Source organism: Heptranchias perlo, chromosome 28 (genome assembly GCF_035084215.1).
Source record: "Heptranchias perlo isolate sHepPer1 chromosome 28, sHepPer1.hap1, whole genome shotgun sequence".
Classification (NCBI taxonomy): Eukaryota; Metazoa; Chordata; class Chondrichthyes; order Hexanchiformes; family Hexanchidae; genus Heptranchias; species Heptranchias perlo.
In genome coordinates this window covers 10,042,202-10,058,726 of record NC_090352.1, presented here as the reverse complement: position 1 = coordinate 10,058,726, position 16,525 = coordinate 10,042,202, and the positions used below count along the sequence as shown (strand labels likewise).

Genomic DNA, 16,525 nt, shown 5'->3' with positions numbered 1-16,525 from the left:
GCAATTTAAATTTCCAATGTCAATGAGGGCTCCGGTCAAAGACCCATTAATATTTCCTACTCCCAGCATTGATGCCGACGAATATGAAACTCCCCTCTCCATAAATTGTTAAACAGAAATATAAAAATTCTGTTCATGTTAAATGCATCCTCGCATCACATTCAGCTGAACTGTGCTCAAGGTGTTACTGGGCATGAGATGGTGAGGACAGCACCAGAAACAGTTATCAACCCTGGAAATTTTCACTGATCATTTCAACTGGGCATGTTAAATCAGTTGTGACCTCTAAACAACCTGGACTTGCTGCCCCGATGAGTAAGTGGATAAGTGCACCTCGTGATGCTAAGCCATGCAGACCATGACGTTCCAGGCTTAATCCTCCATCTGTTATAAATCAGGTGACCTCAGCCAGGGCAGGAGTAGGGGTGCTACAATTGGTCTTGGCGCCACTGGGGTCCCCCTTCCTGATTACTAGCTAGTCAGTCCTGCTGGAACAGTGCGTGCATGTGTGTTCTATGAGGTGAGAACAGGATCAGGCTTGCCTGTGATGCCCCTCACCGTCATATGGCCTGTCTGGGCTCACATATGAAGAATGGCAACTTGAATGAGTTCCTGTGGGCTTCCGAATGCCTGTAGAACATTACCACAGCATCAGTCAACGACTTCAATGAGGGGACGGGAAAAAATTAAAGCAACAAAATATCTTATATTTAACACACAGGATGTTGTTTAAGTGTCAAGTTCCTGATAATTAATTTGCATCATTTCATGTACAGGAACAGTTGTTTCAGAAAGAGAGGTTTGTTCTCTGAAAGCCCTCATTGATTGCTCCCAGCCTCCAGTCATCAGATGTGAGTCACACTGCTCATCGCTGACTGGAAATAAATAGAAAAAAATCTAAAAGGTTTGCGTTCAAGAGTTAATTTCAAGGTTAGTGATCTACCAAGGGGTGCAACAAACCAAATGAACTCCCAGAAACAGCAATGGTAACTGAATTTGGTAGCCAGAACTCGGATGGAATTTCAGCAAGGCTTGTTCACACAAAAGCCTTTGGAAATTGCTGCCTGATCTCCTCTTGTCTGTCACCTGCTGAAATCTGCCATCCCGCTGGGATCTCCTGCAGCCTGTCACCATCATCTCAACAAAGGAGAGGATGACAAAAGGAAATGTGAAAAGGCTAGGAAACAAATTTAAAAAAAAAATTAGGAAGGCAAAGAGAAACTACAAAATTAAATTAACAAGGAATATAAAAATAATAAAAGTATTCTACCGACACATAAATAACAAAATAACAGCAAAATGGCAGAAATATTAAATAATTACTTTGCCTTAGTATTTACCAGGGAGAAAAATATGGTGGGCATGATATTAGAAGAGATCAAAAAAGATAAGACATTTAAGATAAACTAAACAAATTTAGAGAGGATAAAAGCCCTGGTCTGGATGGATTGCATCCACACACATTAAAAGAAGTTAGGGAAGAGATAGCAGGGGCACTATAACATACATACAAAAATTCATTAGAAAAGGGAATAATGCCAGACGACTGGCAGACAGCGAATGTGATTCCTAGATTTAAAATGGGAGATAGAACCAGTCCAGGGAACTTAGCTTAACGTCGGTGATAGGAAAGATAATGGAATTTTTACTCAAAGATGTAATAGAAAAACATCTAGAAACCGAAAATATAATGAAGAATAGTCAGTACGGATTTCAAAAGGATAAGGTATCACATAGTCGAGTCATGACTAAGGTCAGAGCCTGTGGAGTCAGGAGACAAGTAGCAGAATGGATAGCAAGCTGGCTACAAAACAGAAAACAGAGAGTAGGGGTTAAAAGTAGTTACTCAGGCTGGCAAAAGATGGGAAGTTGCATAAACAATTTGGACTTGGGAGTCAGAAGTACAAGTTCAAAATTTGCGGACAACACCAAATTGGGGGGTACAGTTAATACCGAGGAAGACTGCGACAAAATGCAGGAAAGCATTAATAAACTTGCAGAATGGGCGTGTAATTGGCAAATGAATTTCAATATAGATAAGTATGAGGTATTATATTTTGGTCGGAAGAATAAAGGGGCCACATACTGCTTGGATAATAAGAGTCTAAATAGAGTAGAGGAGCAGAGGGGTCTGGGGGTACAGGTACCAAAATCACTACTTTTAGTAAGGCCATAAAAAAAGCAAACCAAGCACTGAAGTTCATTTCTAGAGGGATAGAATTGAAAAGCAGAGAAGTTATGCTAAACTTGTATAGAACATTGGTTAGACCACATGGAGTACTGAGTACAGTTCTGGTCACCATACTATAGAAAGGATATAGAGGCATTGGAGAAGGTGCAAAATAGATTTACTAGGATGATACAGGATGATAAGGCCATAAGTTCTCTCAGAGAACTGAGAGCTTAAACCGATCAGGAAAAATTGAGCAGGCTGGGGCTCTTTTCTTTAGAAAAGAGAAGACAGAGGGGTGACCTGATAGAGGTTTTTAAGATTTTGAAAGAGTTTGATAGGGTAGACATAATGATGTTGCCACTTGCAGGGGAGACCAGAACTAGGGGCCATAAATATAAGATAATCACTAATAAATCCAAAAGGGAATTCAGAAGAAACTTCTTTACCCAGAGAGTGGTTAGAATGTGGAACTCGCTACTACAAAGAGTAGTTGTGGTGACTAGCATAGATGCATTTAAGGGGAAGCAAGAAGAAAGGAATAGAAGGATATGCTGATAGGGTTAGATGAAGTAGGGAGGGAGGAGGTTCGTGTGGAGCATAAACACCGGCATGGACCTCTTGGGCCAAATGGCCTGTTTCTGTGCTGTACATTCTCTGTAATTCGATGTTATCTCTTGCTGCCTGTCACCACCTGAGGTCCTCTGCCCCAAGGATCCAATGCTACCTGCCACCACCCAAGGTTTAAGGTATGTGCCCTTCATCAGAACTGAAGACTGAAAGTCTGCCATCCTGCCTGCCACTCCCTAAAGTCTACTGCCCTCCTGGAATTTGCTGTTATCTGCTGATCTCCTGCTATGTACCACCCTCAAAACCTGTAGTCCCCAGAGAGATTTCCCAGCTGTCCCTAAAGCCTAGCATTAAGAACTCTAAGTATCAGCCCGAGACAGTTGGTAGCACTCTTGCCTTGGAGAAAGGAGGTTGTGGGTTCAAGCCCCACACCAAGACTTGAGCACATAATCTAGGCTGACACTTCAGTGCAGTATGAAGGAGTGCTGTATTGTTGGAAGTGCTGCCTTTCCTATGAGACTTGAAATGTTCCATCTGCCTCTTCAGGTGGATACCAAAAATCCGGTGGTACTTTTCCAAGAATAGCAGCATGTTCTACCAGTGTCCTGGCCAACATTCCTCCCTCAACCAACACCACCAAAACAGATTAAATAGTCATTTATGTCACTGCTGTTTGTGTGGCCCTGCTGTGTACAATTTGGCTGCCATATCTGCCTACATAACAGTGACTTCACTTCAAACATAATTAATTGGCTGCAAAAGCACTTTGGGGTGTCCTGAGTGTAACAAATTGGATAGCCAGGTGGTGAAGGATAGAATATTAGAGCCTGGTCTTCAGTTGCTTCCAAGCCTTTATTCACAGAGCTCAACATTACCCACTCCACACCCTAGATAAGCTCTCATATAAATGGATACAAGAGAGTCCCTAATTGATGCATATCACCTGAAAACAATTAACACATTGATATAAATCATATGGATACAATTAACACTGAGGACATGAAAGGCGTTATATGTTCTTTCTTTCCTTCCTCTATGCATAATAGAGGCCTTCTATCCGTCCCACTCTCTGTTCTGCTAGTGGAATGGTGGAGGGCAAAGGTTAACAGCTACTTGGGGGTCGATTTTGCAATGGTGGCGGGTTGGCAGCAGGGGAGTGAAGGTGTGTGTGGCAAACCCGCATAAGCAAAACTTACCATTTCCGAAGTGATCGCATGGTGACTGCTGATGATTAATGTCCTCTCTGGGTTTCGCGCTCGGCAGCCAGCCTGATTGCAGCTCCTGACGGCAGCCAGCCTGTCAAAGTGAGGGGGAGGTGGGAGAGAAAGAGAGCGAGCGAGACGTCATCCAGGGGTGGGTGGGGGTGGGTTGGGGGGGGTTGGGGGGGGGCGGTGAAGAGGGGGATATCGGGAGGGTGAAGAGGCTGACATTGGACATCGGAGTTTCACCAGGCGTGAATCAGAAGCGGTGGGGAAGCCGCCCAGGTCAGTTCAAAATCGTTGCACTCACTTAATCTGTCACAGGTAAAGTGCCTTAAGTACCTCAATGAGGTACATTTGGCTCTTTAACTGTCATCCCACCAGCTTTAATTGAGCCCATGATGTCTAAGGTGATACAGGCTATGCTCAAGCAGCTCTGGGGACAAAAGTCCCTCTCTGGGAATATTACTTCAAGAGGTTGCCCCATTAAGATAATTTTATCTCTGCTGAGGACAATGGATGGAAAGAACCTTAACAAAAGTATGGAAATGAAGCCAGAGAGATTACTTACTTTACTGTGGAATTCCATCTTTGTTATTAACAGTTTGAGGTAGATACAGCTCAGTCTTCCATAACCTTCACTTAAGTGACCCTTTGGGGGAAGGAAAATAAAAACACAAATTATAATCTTAAGAAATGTTTCTAGTTATCTAAATAAATTGTGTTAGACTCTAAATGCTGGTACAGTGTAGAAGCTGCATTTCAAAAGGTTACTAGTACTTTCATTGATATAGTGAATCATCCCAGGGTTTATCTTGAGCTTCGTTGAGTTAGCTGATCTCAGCCAGGCCACTTGAGGTGCTACAATTGGCCTCAGTACCCCTCTGCTGGGGGGGGGGGGGGGGGGGCGGCGGCGGGTGGAGGGAGGAGAGGGAAGATCAGCCAGCATTCTTTTTTCTGATTGCTACACAGCCTGTTAGAAGGTGGATGTGTGTAGACATCAGGGGAGTACTGGATCAGGCTTGGCTGTAATGCTGCTATGGGTGCATAGCCTGCTAACACTTTGGCCTAGGTTTTTCAAATTGTAACACCAACGGCAGCCCATTCATTTTCATGGGTTGCCATTGGCATTACAGTCAGAAACCTAGGCTTTTGTGTCTTAGCTCACATAATAAGAGTTTCCTCAGGTAAGGTCCTGGATAGGTGCTGGAACTCATGAATGCAAGAATTAGCACCCTAAGGAGAGAAAGATGTGAAAATTTAGATGATACTGCAAGGACAACCCATATGCTTGCAGCTGCTCTGTATTAACAAATAATGCAATAGAAAATTACAATGGAGGACATAATTAGTTTGCACTAGCTACTGGAACATTAGCCCTGCAGAAATTCCAGACAAGGTAATCCTGTCAGGCTCCAATTCATAGGGACAATGATATTATTGCCTTCAGCTGAATGCACCAACTGCTCAATATGGTGAAGGGACTTGATAAAGGGTTGCACATGCCAGATTTCTTTCGTTCCACCTTTGGATGGCATGCCTTCAGCTGCCTCGGCCCCAAGCTCTGGAATTCCCTCCCTAAACCTCTCCGCCTCTCTCTTCCTTTAAGTCACTCCTTAAAAGCCACCTCTCCTGTCCTAATATTTCTTTATATGTATCGGTGTCAAATTTTGTCTGATAACGCTCCTGTGACATTTTACTACATTAAAGTGTTATGATTGCAAGTTCTTGTTGTATACAATATTTACCCATCTTTTCAGATGCTGATAGACTGCTCTGTATTTCAAGCATTTTCTATTTTTACTTCAGATTTCCAGAATCTGCAATATTGCTTTTTATCTCCTGAGGCTGTTTTATCAGCAGGCAGCAGAAGTACTACGTTATCACAAAGAAAGATTCAGAAGCTTTCAATGAAGAGAACAGACAGCGAAAGAAGCCATTAAGATTATTTAGATTTGCAGTAGTTCACTTAGCATTATTTCTGACTTCACAAAAACAGTTCAAAACCTCATAACATAATGCCTAACAATGCTATTTCAGTTGCATTATTGACACACCTAAAGCAGATCACAAGCTTGTAAGGATCAAAAGTTAAACTCAAGGCCTTTACACAGTTATGTCAAACCTACTAGTACACATCAGGCTTCAAATCCTGGTAAACAATTTTTGAATCTTAATCTATACATCCAACTGTATTAACTTATTAAAATCGTGATGTCAACTTTCAGACTTCACACTCCACATGTCTCAAGTTGTCTATGCAAATTTCTGTCTTACACTTAATATCAGTCAGAATATCTACAGTTTACCCCCTCCTTTCACCCCACCTTTGGCAACTATGCCTTCAGCTATCTAGGCCCCACACTCAAATTCCCTCCCGAAGCCTCTCCATCTCCCTCTCCTCGTTTAATACCCTTCTTAAAACCCAGGTGTTTGACTAAACTTTTAGTCGCACCTCCTAACATCACCTCCTTTGGTGTCCATTTTTCTCTGATTACACTTCTATGAAGTGCTTTGGGGTCTTTTTCTACATTAAAGGCACTATATCAATGGAAGTTGTTGTTGTTAATTGACCTTCTTACAAAGCCAGGACTCTGATCTTTAACTGAACCGAGCATTCAATTCAAGAATGAAACAATCAATTTGCTCAAATAGTTTCTTCACACTGCTGTCGACGAATATTTTCTTTCTTCACTCGGATCAGTACATGCAACTAGAATTAATACAACATAACACAACAAATTAGATAATTCTGGACAAATACTAAACTGACCCACAGAATCAGTTACTTCACATTAGAAATATCAGCATGAAATCTGGGGTTTGAGTTGCAAATTTCACTCGTAGTAGGAACTTTAAGTTGCTATGTGAGAGAGTGAGTTATAGTTTTCATGCTGTACCTGTGGATCGACATTATCCAGAGAATATCATGATCACACAAATCAGGTGGTAACCAGGAAAAAAGGAAAAGGGCGGAAGGAAAGACGGAAAGAAAGACCAACAGACATCGTGAGAGTTGTAGTTTTCATCCTGCTCCTCAGAGGCATGACAATACCCAGATTATATTGGGACAACCAGGCAGAATATTTACAAACAATTGAGTTGTCATAGTGTGAAGTGTAATCATTGTTTTTTCAGCATCTTAAACAGTTTGGGTTGCTGAGGGGGACTGGTGTTTGTACCAGGGCCAGAGGACCAGGGGACTCGAGAACAAAGGGGTAAAACCTTAAAATTAGAGCTAGGCCGTTCAGGGGTGATGTCAGGAAGCACTTCTTCACACTAAGGGTAATGGAAATCTGGAACACACTTCCCCCAAAAAGCTGTTGAGCCTCGGTCAATTGAAAATTTCAAAACTGAGATTGACAGATATTTGTTAGGCAAGGGTATTAAGGGATATGGAACCAAGGCGGGTAAATGGATTGAGATCCCGATGAGCCACGATCTGATCGATTGGCAGAATAGGCTCAAGGGGCTGAATGGCCTACTCCTGTTCCTATGTTCCAGAGGGAATGTTCATGAGGCACTTGGATGCTGATCTCAGTCACTGCAGCCTGAGGCAACCAGGCCCAGATAATTCAGGTGCTGGCCACTTGGGAGTCAACAGTGGGAAAAAAGCCTCCTTAGGCACTGCTACACCGACAGTTTCAGTAACTATACTTCGTCTATAGTGTGCGCAGTATGGAGGAGGGATTTTTTTTTATAATCATGAAAATAACTGAAAACAGAAGGTTTTGGGGAAGGAGAAAGAAAATAAATGAAGTACTTGCATCTTAAGCAAATATTGCAAATCCACAACGGAGATACAGCAAAAAAAATGAGAATGTAAATAACTGGGAATGAGAAATTTAGGTTGGGAAGGACAACGTTATTTGTTCTTCAGCAAGTTGTTTTCTTTTAAAGTGGTCAGTAAATAGCATTATAAATATTATATCCATGGGATCTGGATCCTTATCAGTAAAGTGTGTTTACCTCAAAAGCAAAATACTGCGGATGCTGGAAATCTGAAATAAAAACATAAATGCTGGAAATACTCAGCAAGTCAGGCAGCATCTGTGGAGAAAGAAACAGATTTAACGTTTCAGGTCGATGACCTTTCATCAGAACTGACGATGACGTACGGTCATTGATCTGAAACATTAACTCTGTTTCTTTCTCCACAATATGTTTACCTCAGATTGGTCAGGTGATGTATTGCTTCAGTAAATTTGCTGCATTAAAGCAACAAATGAACAATGCCACGTTTGAGTGGAAATGCAGTAAATATCAGATGGCATGCTCCAGGTCCTAGACCAACAATGAGCAATGACGCAAGATCTACTGTATGTAATCGCCTCTTGCATTTTTTAGTCCAACTTATTCGCCCTTCTGTTCTGAAGGCACTAATTGTTGCTGTTGATTAGTTCTATGGGCAACGACAGCTTTCTGGCACTTCATCCAAGTGGCTATACTTCATGTACACTAAATCACAAAGTAGCGACGCAGGTTAATAAGACCATAAAAAAAAGGTAAACCAAGCACAGGGGTTCATTTCTAGAGAGATAGGATTGAAAAGCAAAGAAGTTATGTTAAACTTGTATAGAACCTTGGTTAGACAACATTTGGAGTACTGTGAAGAGTTTTGATCTCCATATTGTAAAAAGGATAGACATATTAGAGAAAGTGAAGAAAAGATTCACATGGATGATACCAGAACTGAGAGGATATACTTATCATGAAAGGCTCAACAGGCTTGGGGCTCATTTCTCTAGAAAAAAGGCTGAGGGGTGGCCTGATCGAGGTCTATAAGATATTGAAAGGGTTTGATAGGGTCGAAGTAGAGACAATGTTTCCACTTGAAGGAGAGTCTAAAACTAGAGGTCATAAATATAAAATAGTTGCTAATAAATCCAATAGGGAATTCAGGAGAAAATTCTTTACCCAAAGAGTGGTAAGAATGTGGAACACGCTACCACAAGGAGTAGTTGAGGCAAATAGCATAGATGCATTTACAGGGAAGCTAGATAAGCACATGAGGGAGAAAGGAATAGAAGGGTACAATGATAGGGTTAGATGAAGTAGGGAGGGAGGAGGCTCGTGTGGAGCATAAATGCCGATACAGACAAATTGGGCCGATTGGCCTGTTTCTGTGCTGTAACTCGATGAATGTCTTTCCTCATCTGTATCTACCTTGTGATTATGTGAGTTGTTTGAGCTTTCCTATTCAAATATTTAACATTTAACCCTGAAACAAGTCTTAACTGACCTCTTGTCAGACATAGGCTCACCTATTTACTTGCACAGTAGGACGACTAAACAATTAAGGAATTAATACCTTAAATCTTTATAGCTTAAAAAAAAATTCTTGCAGCAAAATTCAAGACTTGAGGCTGCAACGCTTCACAGAAATGCTTAAAGGAAACATATTTTAGATTCAGTACGATATTATTTTTGATGCAACTCATGCCAGTTTTTAATTTTTTAAAAAAAACCTGTTTTCTCTTTTACTGAAGGCATCAGGTTCCTTGCTAAGGCACAGTTCCACAGGCTGGGCACCCTTCTGATAGTTTGCCCAAGTAACCATTCTCCACGTGTCAGCCTTGATCGTGAGCACCAGTGGGCTATTCAGAAATGGAAGGGCATCACACCACAGCACCATGTGCTCATTCCACTCATGCTTCCAAAAAGAGTCACTGGACAGTGTTCAGGAGCCCAGGAGGTTAAAGCCAATTGTAGCACATCTATTATTGACCTAGTTGGGACCAGCTAGCCCAGCATAGACTGGGGATCAAACCCAGGACCTTCCTGTTCTGTGTGACTTAGTGTTAACCTGGTTACGTCAGAAAATATTTTTTATAGTTGAAGCATGGTTAGGGCAGCACTGCCTGAATCCAGATGGTCCCCATGGGTTCCATGCTCTCTCACGGTTACAGATGACCATGAAATTGTCTAGCCCAGTGTGACAAACTTCATCAAACTACAGGTTAAAGTAGCGTAGCTACACCTCACCCAAGTTGAAAGCAGCAGAACGAGCAGAGCATGAGATGGACTCATACGTTTGAAAACTGTTTTTTTTTAAAGGAAACATTTTCAACGTTTTCCAAGGCAATTCCTGTAAACAGACTGATCTTTCATGATCTGGAAATGGTACTTTCCATGCGATCTGTATTTCCACAGGTTGAGAGACCCAGGATGAACAGCTGCAGTGAATTACATACTGAAAAAGATGTAGACGCATTTTATTTTTCAGTCACCTTGGTAAACAGAATATCACCGCACAGATCAGAACTTCAATCGGCTAAAATAGCTTCAGTATTTACATTTTGAAATGCACATGATGATTAGTCAATAGTAGAACAATGCAATAATCAGACATAAACGGTCAGAAATATCCCTTTCGAATCTTCTGAAGATAAACAATTCTGCTACACAATGTTTCAGGACAAGTGCTGCAGATAAAGCCTCCCTTTATTTTTGAACCTCCTTTTTCCTCTCCTCTGCTCAGGATTTAGCGAAGAATTCCCCTCAGTAGCCAAAACCCAACTTTTTAATGCAACTTTCTTTGATTTTAAAAGGTTCCAGCCAAGCTTTGACAATATCAAGATTCATAAACACCACTGATAACGAGGTGAGGTGATCAATCGAAAGCGACGAGGGTGCATCCAGGCAATCTTTAACAAGGCTTGGCAGTGTACTTCAAACAAAACAGCTCCAATTGACAACCATTTAAACACTACTTCTTTCAATCGTTTATATGCATTCTAATCTGTGATACACTAATCCCAGGATATCAACAGCACACAATATTCTCATGACTGAATAATCAATAAACAAAAGTGCTAACACCAGGATACAACAATTTGTATTTCAGAACAATGATCCGAGTCTAGGTTGACACCTTGGTTTTAAAGACACTGGGCAGGGTGGTGAGGTGCCTTTTGTGGCATTGATTTCAAATATATACAAAACCGTAATGGAACAGATATTCAATTTTCATCACATCAGATCCAAACAGATGCACTATCCAGCAGGAATCACCGATCAGCAACTAGCAATGAAAACCCATGATGGTACACAGTTCTACGGGCAACGGCAGCCTTCCAGCTGTTTGCCCATATGGCCAGCCTCAATGTGTGTTGGTTTGATCAGCTGGTGTCAACAGGTTACTCTACCATGTCTGGGGCACTACAGTTCACTCTGACTGTCCTAACCCAACATTCAGACATGTGCACATTCCTGGCACAGTTTTTCTTTCCTTCCCTAACCAAGAACGGATATGGGCTAACCATAATGTTCCACTGGAAGCCTGGATAAGATCAGCCTAAGACAGCACAGACCAGGGATTGAGCCTGGTACTCTTCTGATCTAATTCAGTACCACAAATTGTGCAGTGCATTCACCCACCGAGCCATGAATGCCAGGCTCACATTAATGTTTGAAATAAAGTTACAGATTTAGAGTACATATTTCAAAAGGTTTATATTTAGTAGTACAGTGGATTATAGGGCTCAGGTAGCCATGGTGGTAGTAGAGTCACTCAAGTGCTGCTCCTTTACACCCAATTTAATATGAGGAGAGTGGGAATCAAGATTTCAGGAGGTTGCCCTTCAGCTGCCTAGGCCCTAAGCTCGAGTTCCCTCCCTAAATCTCTCTCTCTCCTGCTTTAAGTCGCTCCTTAAAACCTACTTCTTTGACCAAGATTTTGGTCACCTGTCCTAATACCTCTATTTGGCTCAGTGTCAAATTTTGACTGATAGCGCTCCTGTGAAGTGCCTTGGGATGTTTTATTACATTAAAGGGGCTATATAAATGCAAGCTGCTGTTATTGCCCTTGACTTCCTCATCGTCACTCCTAACCCGGTTGGGGGTGGGTGGGGAGGTGCAAACTCAGACGTACGCACCAACTCAAGGGCACTGGCTGCTTCAACAGCTTTGATTCCTGGTCTGTGCCGCGTTAGCTGAGCTCAGCTAGGGCAGCAGATGAGATGCTATCATTGGCCTCAATGTCCCTGGCCCAAGGAAGGGAAACAAAGGTTTCCACTCATCAATTCAATGACTCCTGCTGAAAAACGTGCACAGAGACATCACGTGAGTGCAGGAGAGCCATTAAACAATGAAGCATTTGTGAAGCTGTCTTAAAGACACCTATTTTAACTTATCTGACAAAGGGAAGAGGTGCTGCACAGTTATAATATGAAAGGTTAACCACACAATCATGATGATTTAATTAATAGTCTGTTCAAGATCAAAGCTCCCCTGTTCAGTTCCCACCAGAAACTTGGCACTTAAACTTGATTCCATTCCTCTTCACAGCTCCCCACTCAGGCCGAACCCAACAATCTGCAACCTTGATGCTCTGCTCAGCCCTGAGCTGAATTTCAAACCACACACCCAGTCCATCAAGCAAGGCTGCCTATTTCCACTCATGTAACACTGCCGACATCCGTCCCTACCTCACCTCCATTGCCACTGAAATCTTCATCAACTCTTTGTCACCTCAAATTCTCCAATGCTCTCCCCGCAGGCTTCCTGAGCTCCATTCCACATATACTCCACTCATGACAGCCACATCCTATTCTGTACTAAGTCCCGCTCACCTACTATCTCGGAACTAATTGAGATCAGTGAGACCAAGTACCCAGACACATTGATTTCAAAATCCTCATTCTCTACCACCTCCTGTAGTCCAATGTCCTAGCTTATACCTTCTGCTCTTCTAACTCTGGTCTACTTTGTGTTCTCCCTTCCCTCTGCTCCACCATCAGTAACAGGGCCTTCAACTATCAGGCCCTTACATTCTGGACTTCTCATCCCAAACTCCTGTCTTGCCACCTCTCTCCCCAAGCTTCAAACACCTTCTTGAAACCTACCTGCTTGAACACCCAGTCACCTCCCTAACTGTGCTCCCTATCCCTGCTGCATTTCCAATCATTTCTCATCTTTGTGCTACCTCCAAATGCCTACGGCCTTAAACAGTGTTTATAACAGTTTTCTGTAAATGTGACCCCACAAAGACATGTACACCAAAGAATATTCACACACGACAGCTCCAGGACACTTACCCACATTCTGCTCATGTCGCTCAGCTCATTCTTGTATCGCATGGAGTCCTGCAGGACCTGCAGGGTAATAAATAATCCATGTATGAGAGAATGCTCAACAAAACACTTCAGAGCATTTGACCTGAACAAACCTAGTTAACCAGAAAGTATATATGACACACAAATAATACGATAAAAGCATTAAAACAGACCAGATGTCTTTTACAGTCAATGAACATGGTCAGCATGTGTGTGGAATGGGGGTGGGGTAGTAGGAACATTTACTAGAAAGGCCCTATCGGCTTGCACAGATACATTACCCACTCAGTCCAACTAGGAAAAAAAACTATTACAAGAATAGTTTATTGCAGTCATGGTTTTATAGAAACCTTATCCAATATTCTCCTCCTCCTTTCCTGTAGGTGCTTGCTGGGATTTTTTTTTATTCGTTCATGGGATGTGGGCGTCGCTGGCGAGGCCGGCATTTATTGCCCATCCCTAATTGCCCTTGAGAAGGTGGTGGTGAGCCGCCTTCTTGAACCGCGGTACTCAGTATGGTGACGGTTCTCCCACAGTGCTGTTAGGAAGGGAGTTCCAGGATTTTGACCCAGCGACGATGAAGGAACAGCGATATATTTCCAAGTCGGGATGGTGTGTGACTTGGAGGGGAACGGCAGGTGGTGTTGTTCCCATGTGCCTGCTGCTCTTGTCCTTCTAGGTGGTAGAGATCGCGGGTTTGGGAGGTGCTGTTGAAGAAGCCTTGGTGAGTTGCTGCAGTGCATCCTGTAGCTGGTACACACTGCAACCACTGTGCGCCGGTGGTGAAGGGGGTGCCAATCAAGCGGGCTGCTTTGTCCTGGATGGTGTCGAGCTTCTTGAGTGTTGTTGGAGCTGCACTCATCCAGGCAAGTGGAGAGTATTCCATCACACTCCTGATTTGTGCCTTGTAGATGGTGGAAAGGCTTTGGGGTGTCAGGTGGTGAGTCACTCGCCGCAGAATACCCAGCCTCTGACCTGCTCTCGTAGCCACAGTATTTGTGTGGCTGGTCCAGTTAAGTTTCTAGTCAATGGTGACCCCCAGGATGTTGATGGTGGGGCATTCGGTGATGGTAATGCCGTTGAATGTCAAGGGGAGGTGGTTAGACTCTCTCTTGTTGGAGATGGTCATTGCCTGGCACTTATCTGGCGCGAATGTTACTTGCCACTTATCAGCCCAAGCCTGGATGTTGTCCAGGTCTTGCTGCATGCAGGCTCGGACTGCTTCATTATTTGAGGGGTTGCGAATGGAACTGAACACTGTGCAGTCATCAGCGAACATCCCCATTTCTGACCTTATGATGGAGGGAAGGTCATTGATGAAGCAGCTGAAGATGGTTGGGCCTAGGACACTGCCCTGAGGGACTCCTGCAGCAATGCTCAGGGGCTGAGATGATTGGCCTCCAACAACCACTACCATCTTCCTTTGTGCTAGGTATGACTCCAGCCACTGGAGAGTTTTCCCCCTGATTCCCATTGACTTCAATTTTACTAGGGCACACTCGGTCAAATGCTGCCTTGATGTCAAGGGCAGTCACTCTCACCTCACCTCTGGAATTCAGCTCTTTTGTCCATGTTTGGACCAAGGCTGTAATGAGGTCTGGAGCCAAGTGGTCCTGGCGGAACTCGAACTGAGCATCAGTGAGCAGGTATTGATGAGTAAGTGCCGCTTGATAGCACTGTCGACGACACCTTCCATCACTTTGCTGATGATTGAGAATAGACTGATGGGGCGGTAATTGGCCAGATTGGATTTGTCCTGCTTTTTGTGGACAGGACATACCTGGGCAATTTTCCACATTGTTGGGTAGATGCCAGTGTTGTAGCTGTACTGGAACAGCTTGGCTAGAGGCACAGCTAGTTCTGGAGCACAGGTCTTCAGCACGACAGCTGGGATGTTGTCGGGGCCCATGGCCTTTGCTGTATCCAGTGCACTCAGCAGTTTCTTGATATCACGTGGAGTGAATCGAATTGGCTGAAGACTGGCTTCCGTGATGGTGGGGATATCGGGAGGAGGCTGAGATGGATCATCCACTCGGCACTTCTGGCTGAAGATGGTTGCAAACGCTTCAGACTTGTCTTTTGCACTCACGTGCTGGACTCCGCCATCATTGAGGATGGGGATGTCTGCAGAGCCTCCTCCTCCCGTTAGTTGTTTAATTGTCCACCACCATTTACGACTGGATGTGGCAGGACTGCAGAGCTTTGATCTGATCCGTTGGTTGTGGAATCGCTTAACTCTGTCTATAGCATGTTGCTTCCACTGTTTAGCGTGCATGTAGTCCTGAGTTGTAGCTTCACCAGGTTGGCCCCTCATTTTTAGGTACGCCTGGTGCTGCTCCTGGCATGCTCTTCTACACTCCTCATTGAACCAGGGTTGATTCCCTAGCTTGTTGGTAATGGTTGAGTGAGGAACATGAGGTTACAGATTGTGCTGGAATACAATTCTGCTGCTGCGCCTCATGGATGCCCAGTTTTGAGTTGCTAAATCTGTTCTGAATCTATCCCATTTAGCACGGTGGTAGTGCCACACAACACGTTGGATGGTGTCCTCAGTGCGAAGACCGGACTTCGGCTCCACGAGGACTGTGCGGTGGTCACTCCTACCAATACTGTCATGGACAGATGCATTTGCGACAGGTAGATTGGTGAGGACGAGGTCAAGTAGGTTTTTCCCGCGTGTTGGTTCTCTCACCACCTGCCGCAGGCCCAGTCTGGCAGCTATGTCCTTCAGGACTCGCCCAGTAGTGGTGCTACCGAGCCACTCTTGGTGATGGACATTGAAGTCCCCCACCCAGAGTACATTCTGTGCCCTTGCTACCCTCAGTGCTTCCTCCAAGTGGTGCTCAACATGGAGGAGGACTGATTCATCAGCTAAGGGAGGACGGTAGGTGGTAATCAGCAGGAGGTTTCTTTGCCCATGTTTGACCTGATGCCATGAGATTTCATGGGGTCCAGAGTCAATGTTGAGGACTCCCAGGGCCACTCCCTCCTGACTGTATATCACTGTACCGCCACCTCTGGTGGGTATGTCCTGCCGGTGGGACAGGACATACCCAGGGATGGTGATGGAAGAGTCTGGGACGTTAGCTGAAAGGTATGATTCCGAGGTATGAGTATGGCTTTGTCAGGCTGTTGCTTGACTAGTCTGTGGGACAGCTCTCCCAATTTTGGCACAAGTCCCCAGATATTCGTGAGGAGGACTTTGCAGGGTCGACTGGGCTTGGTTTGCCGTTGTCGTGTCCGGTGCCTAGTGGTCCGATGCCGGGTGGTCCGTCCGGTTTTATTCTTATTGTGACTTTTCGTAGCGAGATTTTACAACTGAGTGGGTTGCTGGGCCATTTCAGAGGGCAATTAAGAATCAACCACATTGTTGTGGGTCTGGAGTCACATATAGGCCAGACCGGGTAAGGACGGCAGGTTTCCTTCCCTAAAAGGGCATTAGTGAACCAGATGGGTTTTTACGACAATCCGGTAGTTTCATGGCCACCATTACTGATACTAGTATTTTAATTCCAGATTTTTATTTAATT

At 43.9% G+C, this 16,525-nt stretch overlaps 1 protein-coding gene across 4 annotated transcripts in view; it reads right to left on the bottom strand.

Annotated features, from left to right (window-relative positions):
• Positions 1 to 16,525, bottom strand: part of hip1 (huntingtin interacting protein 1) — a 228,191-nt gene that overhangs the window by 108,069 nt on the left and 103,597 nt on the right. For all 4 annotated transcript variants that reach the window (XM_068008049.1, XM_068008050.1, XM_068008051.1 and 1 more), the window contains 2 exons: positions 12,978 to 13,034; positions 4,511 to 4,591 (listed from right to left, as the gene is read on the bottom strand). In XM_068008049.1, coding sequence (XP_067864150.1) covers positions 4,511 to 4,591; positions 12,978 to 13,034 — 138 coding nt within the window. The remainder of the gene's footprint in view (positions 1 to 4,510; positions 4,592 to 12,977; positions 13,035 to 16,525) is intronic.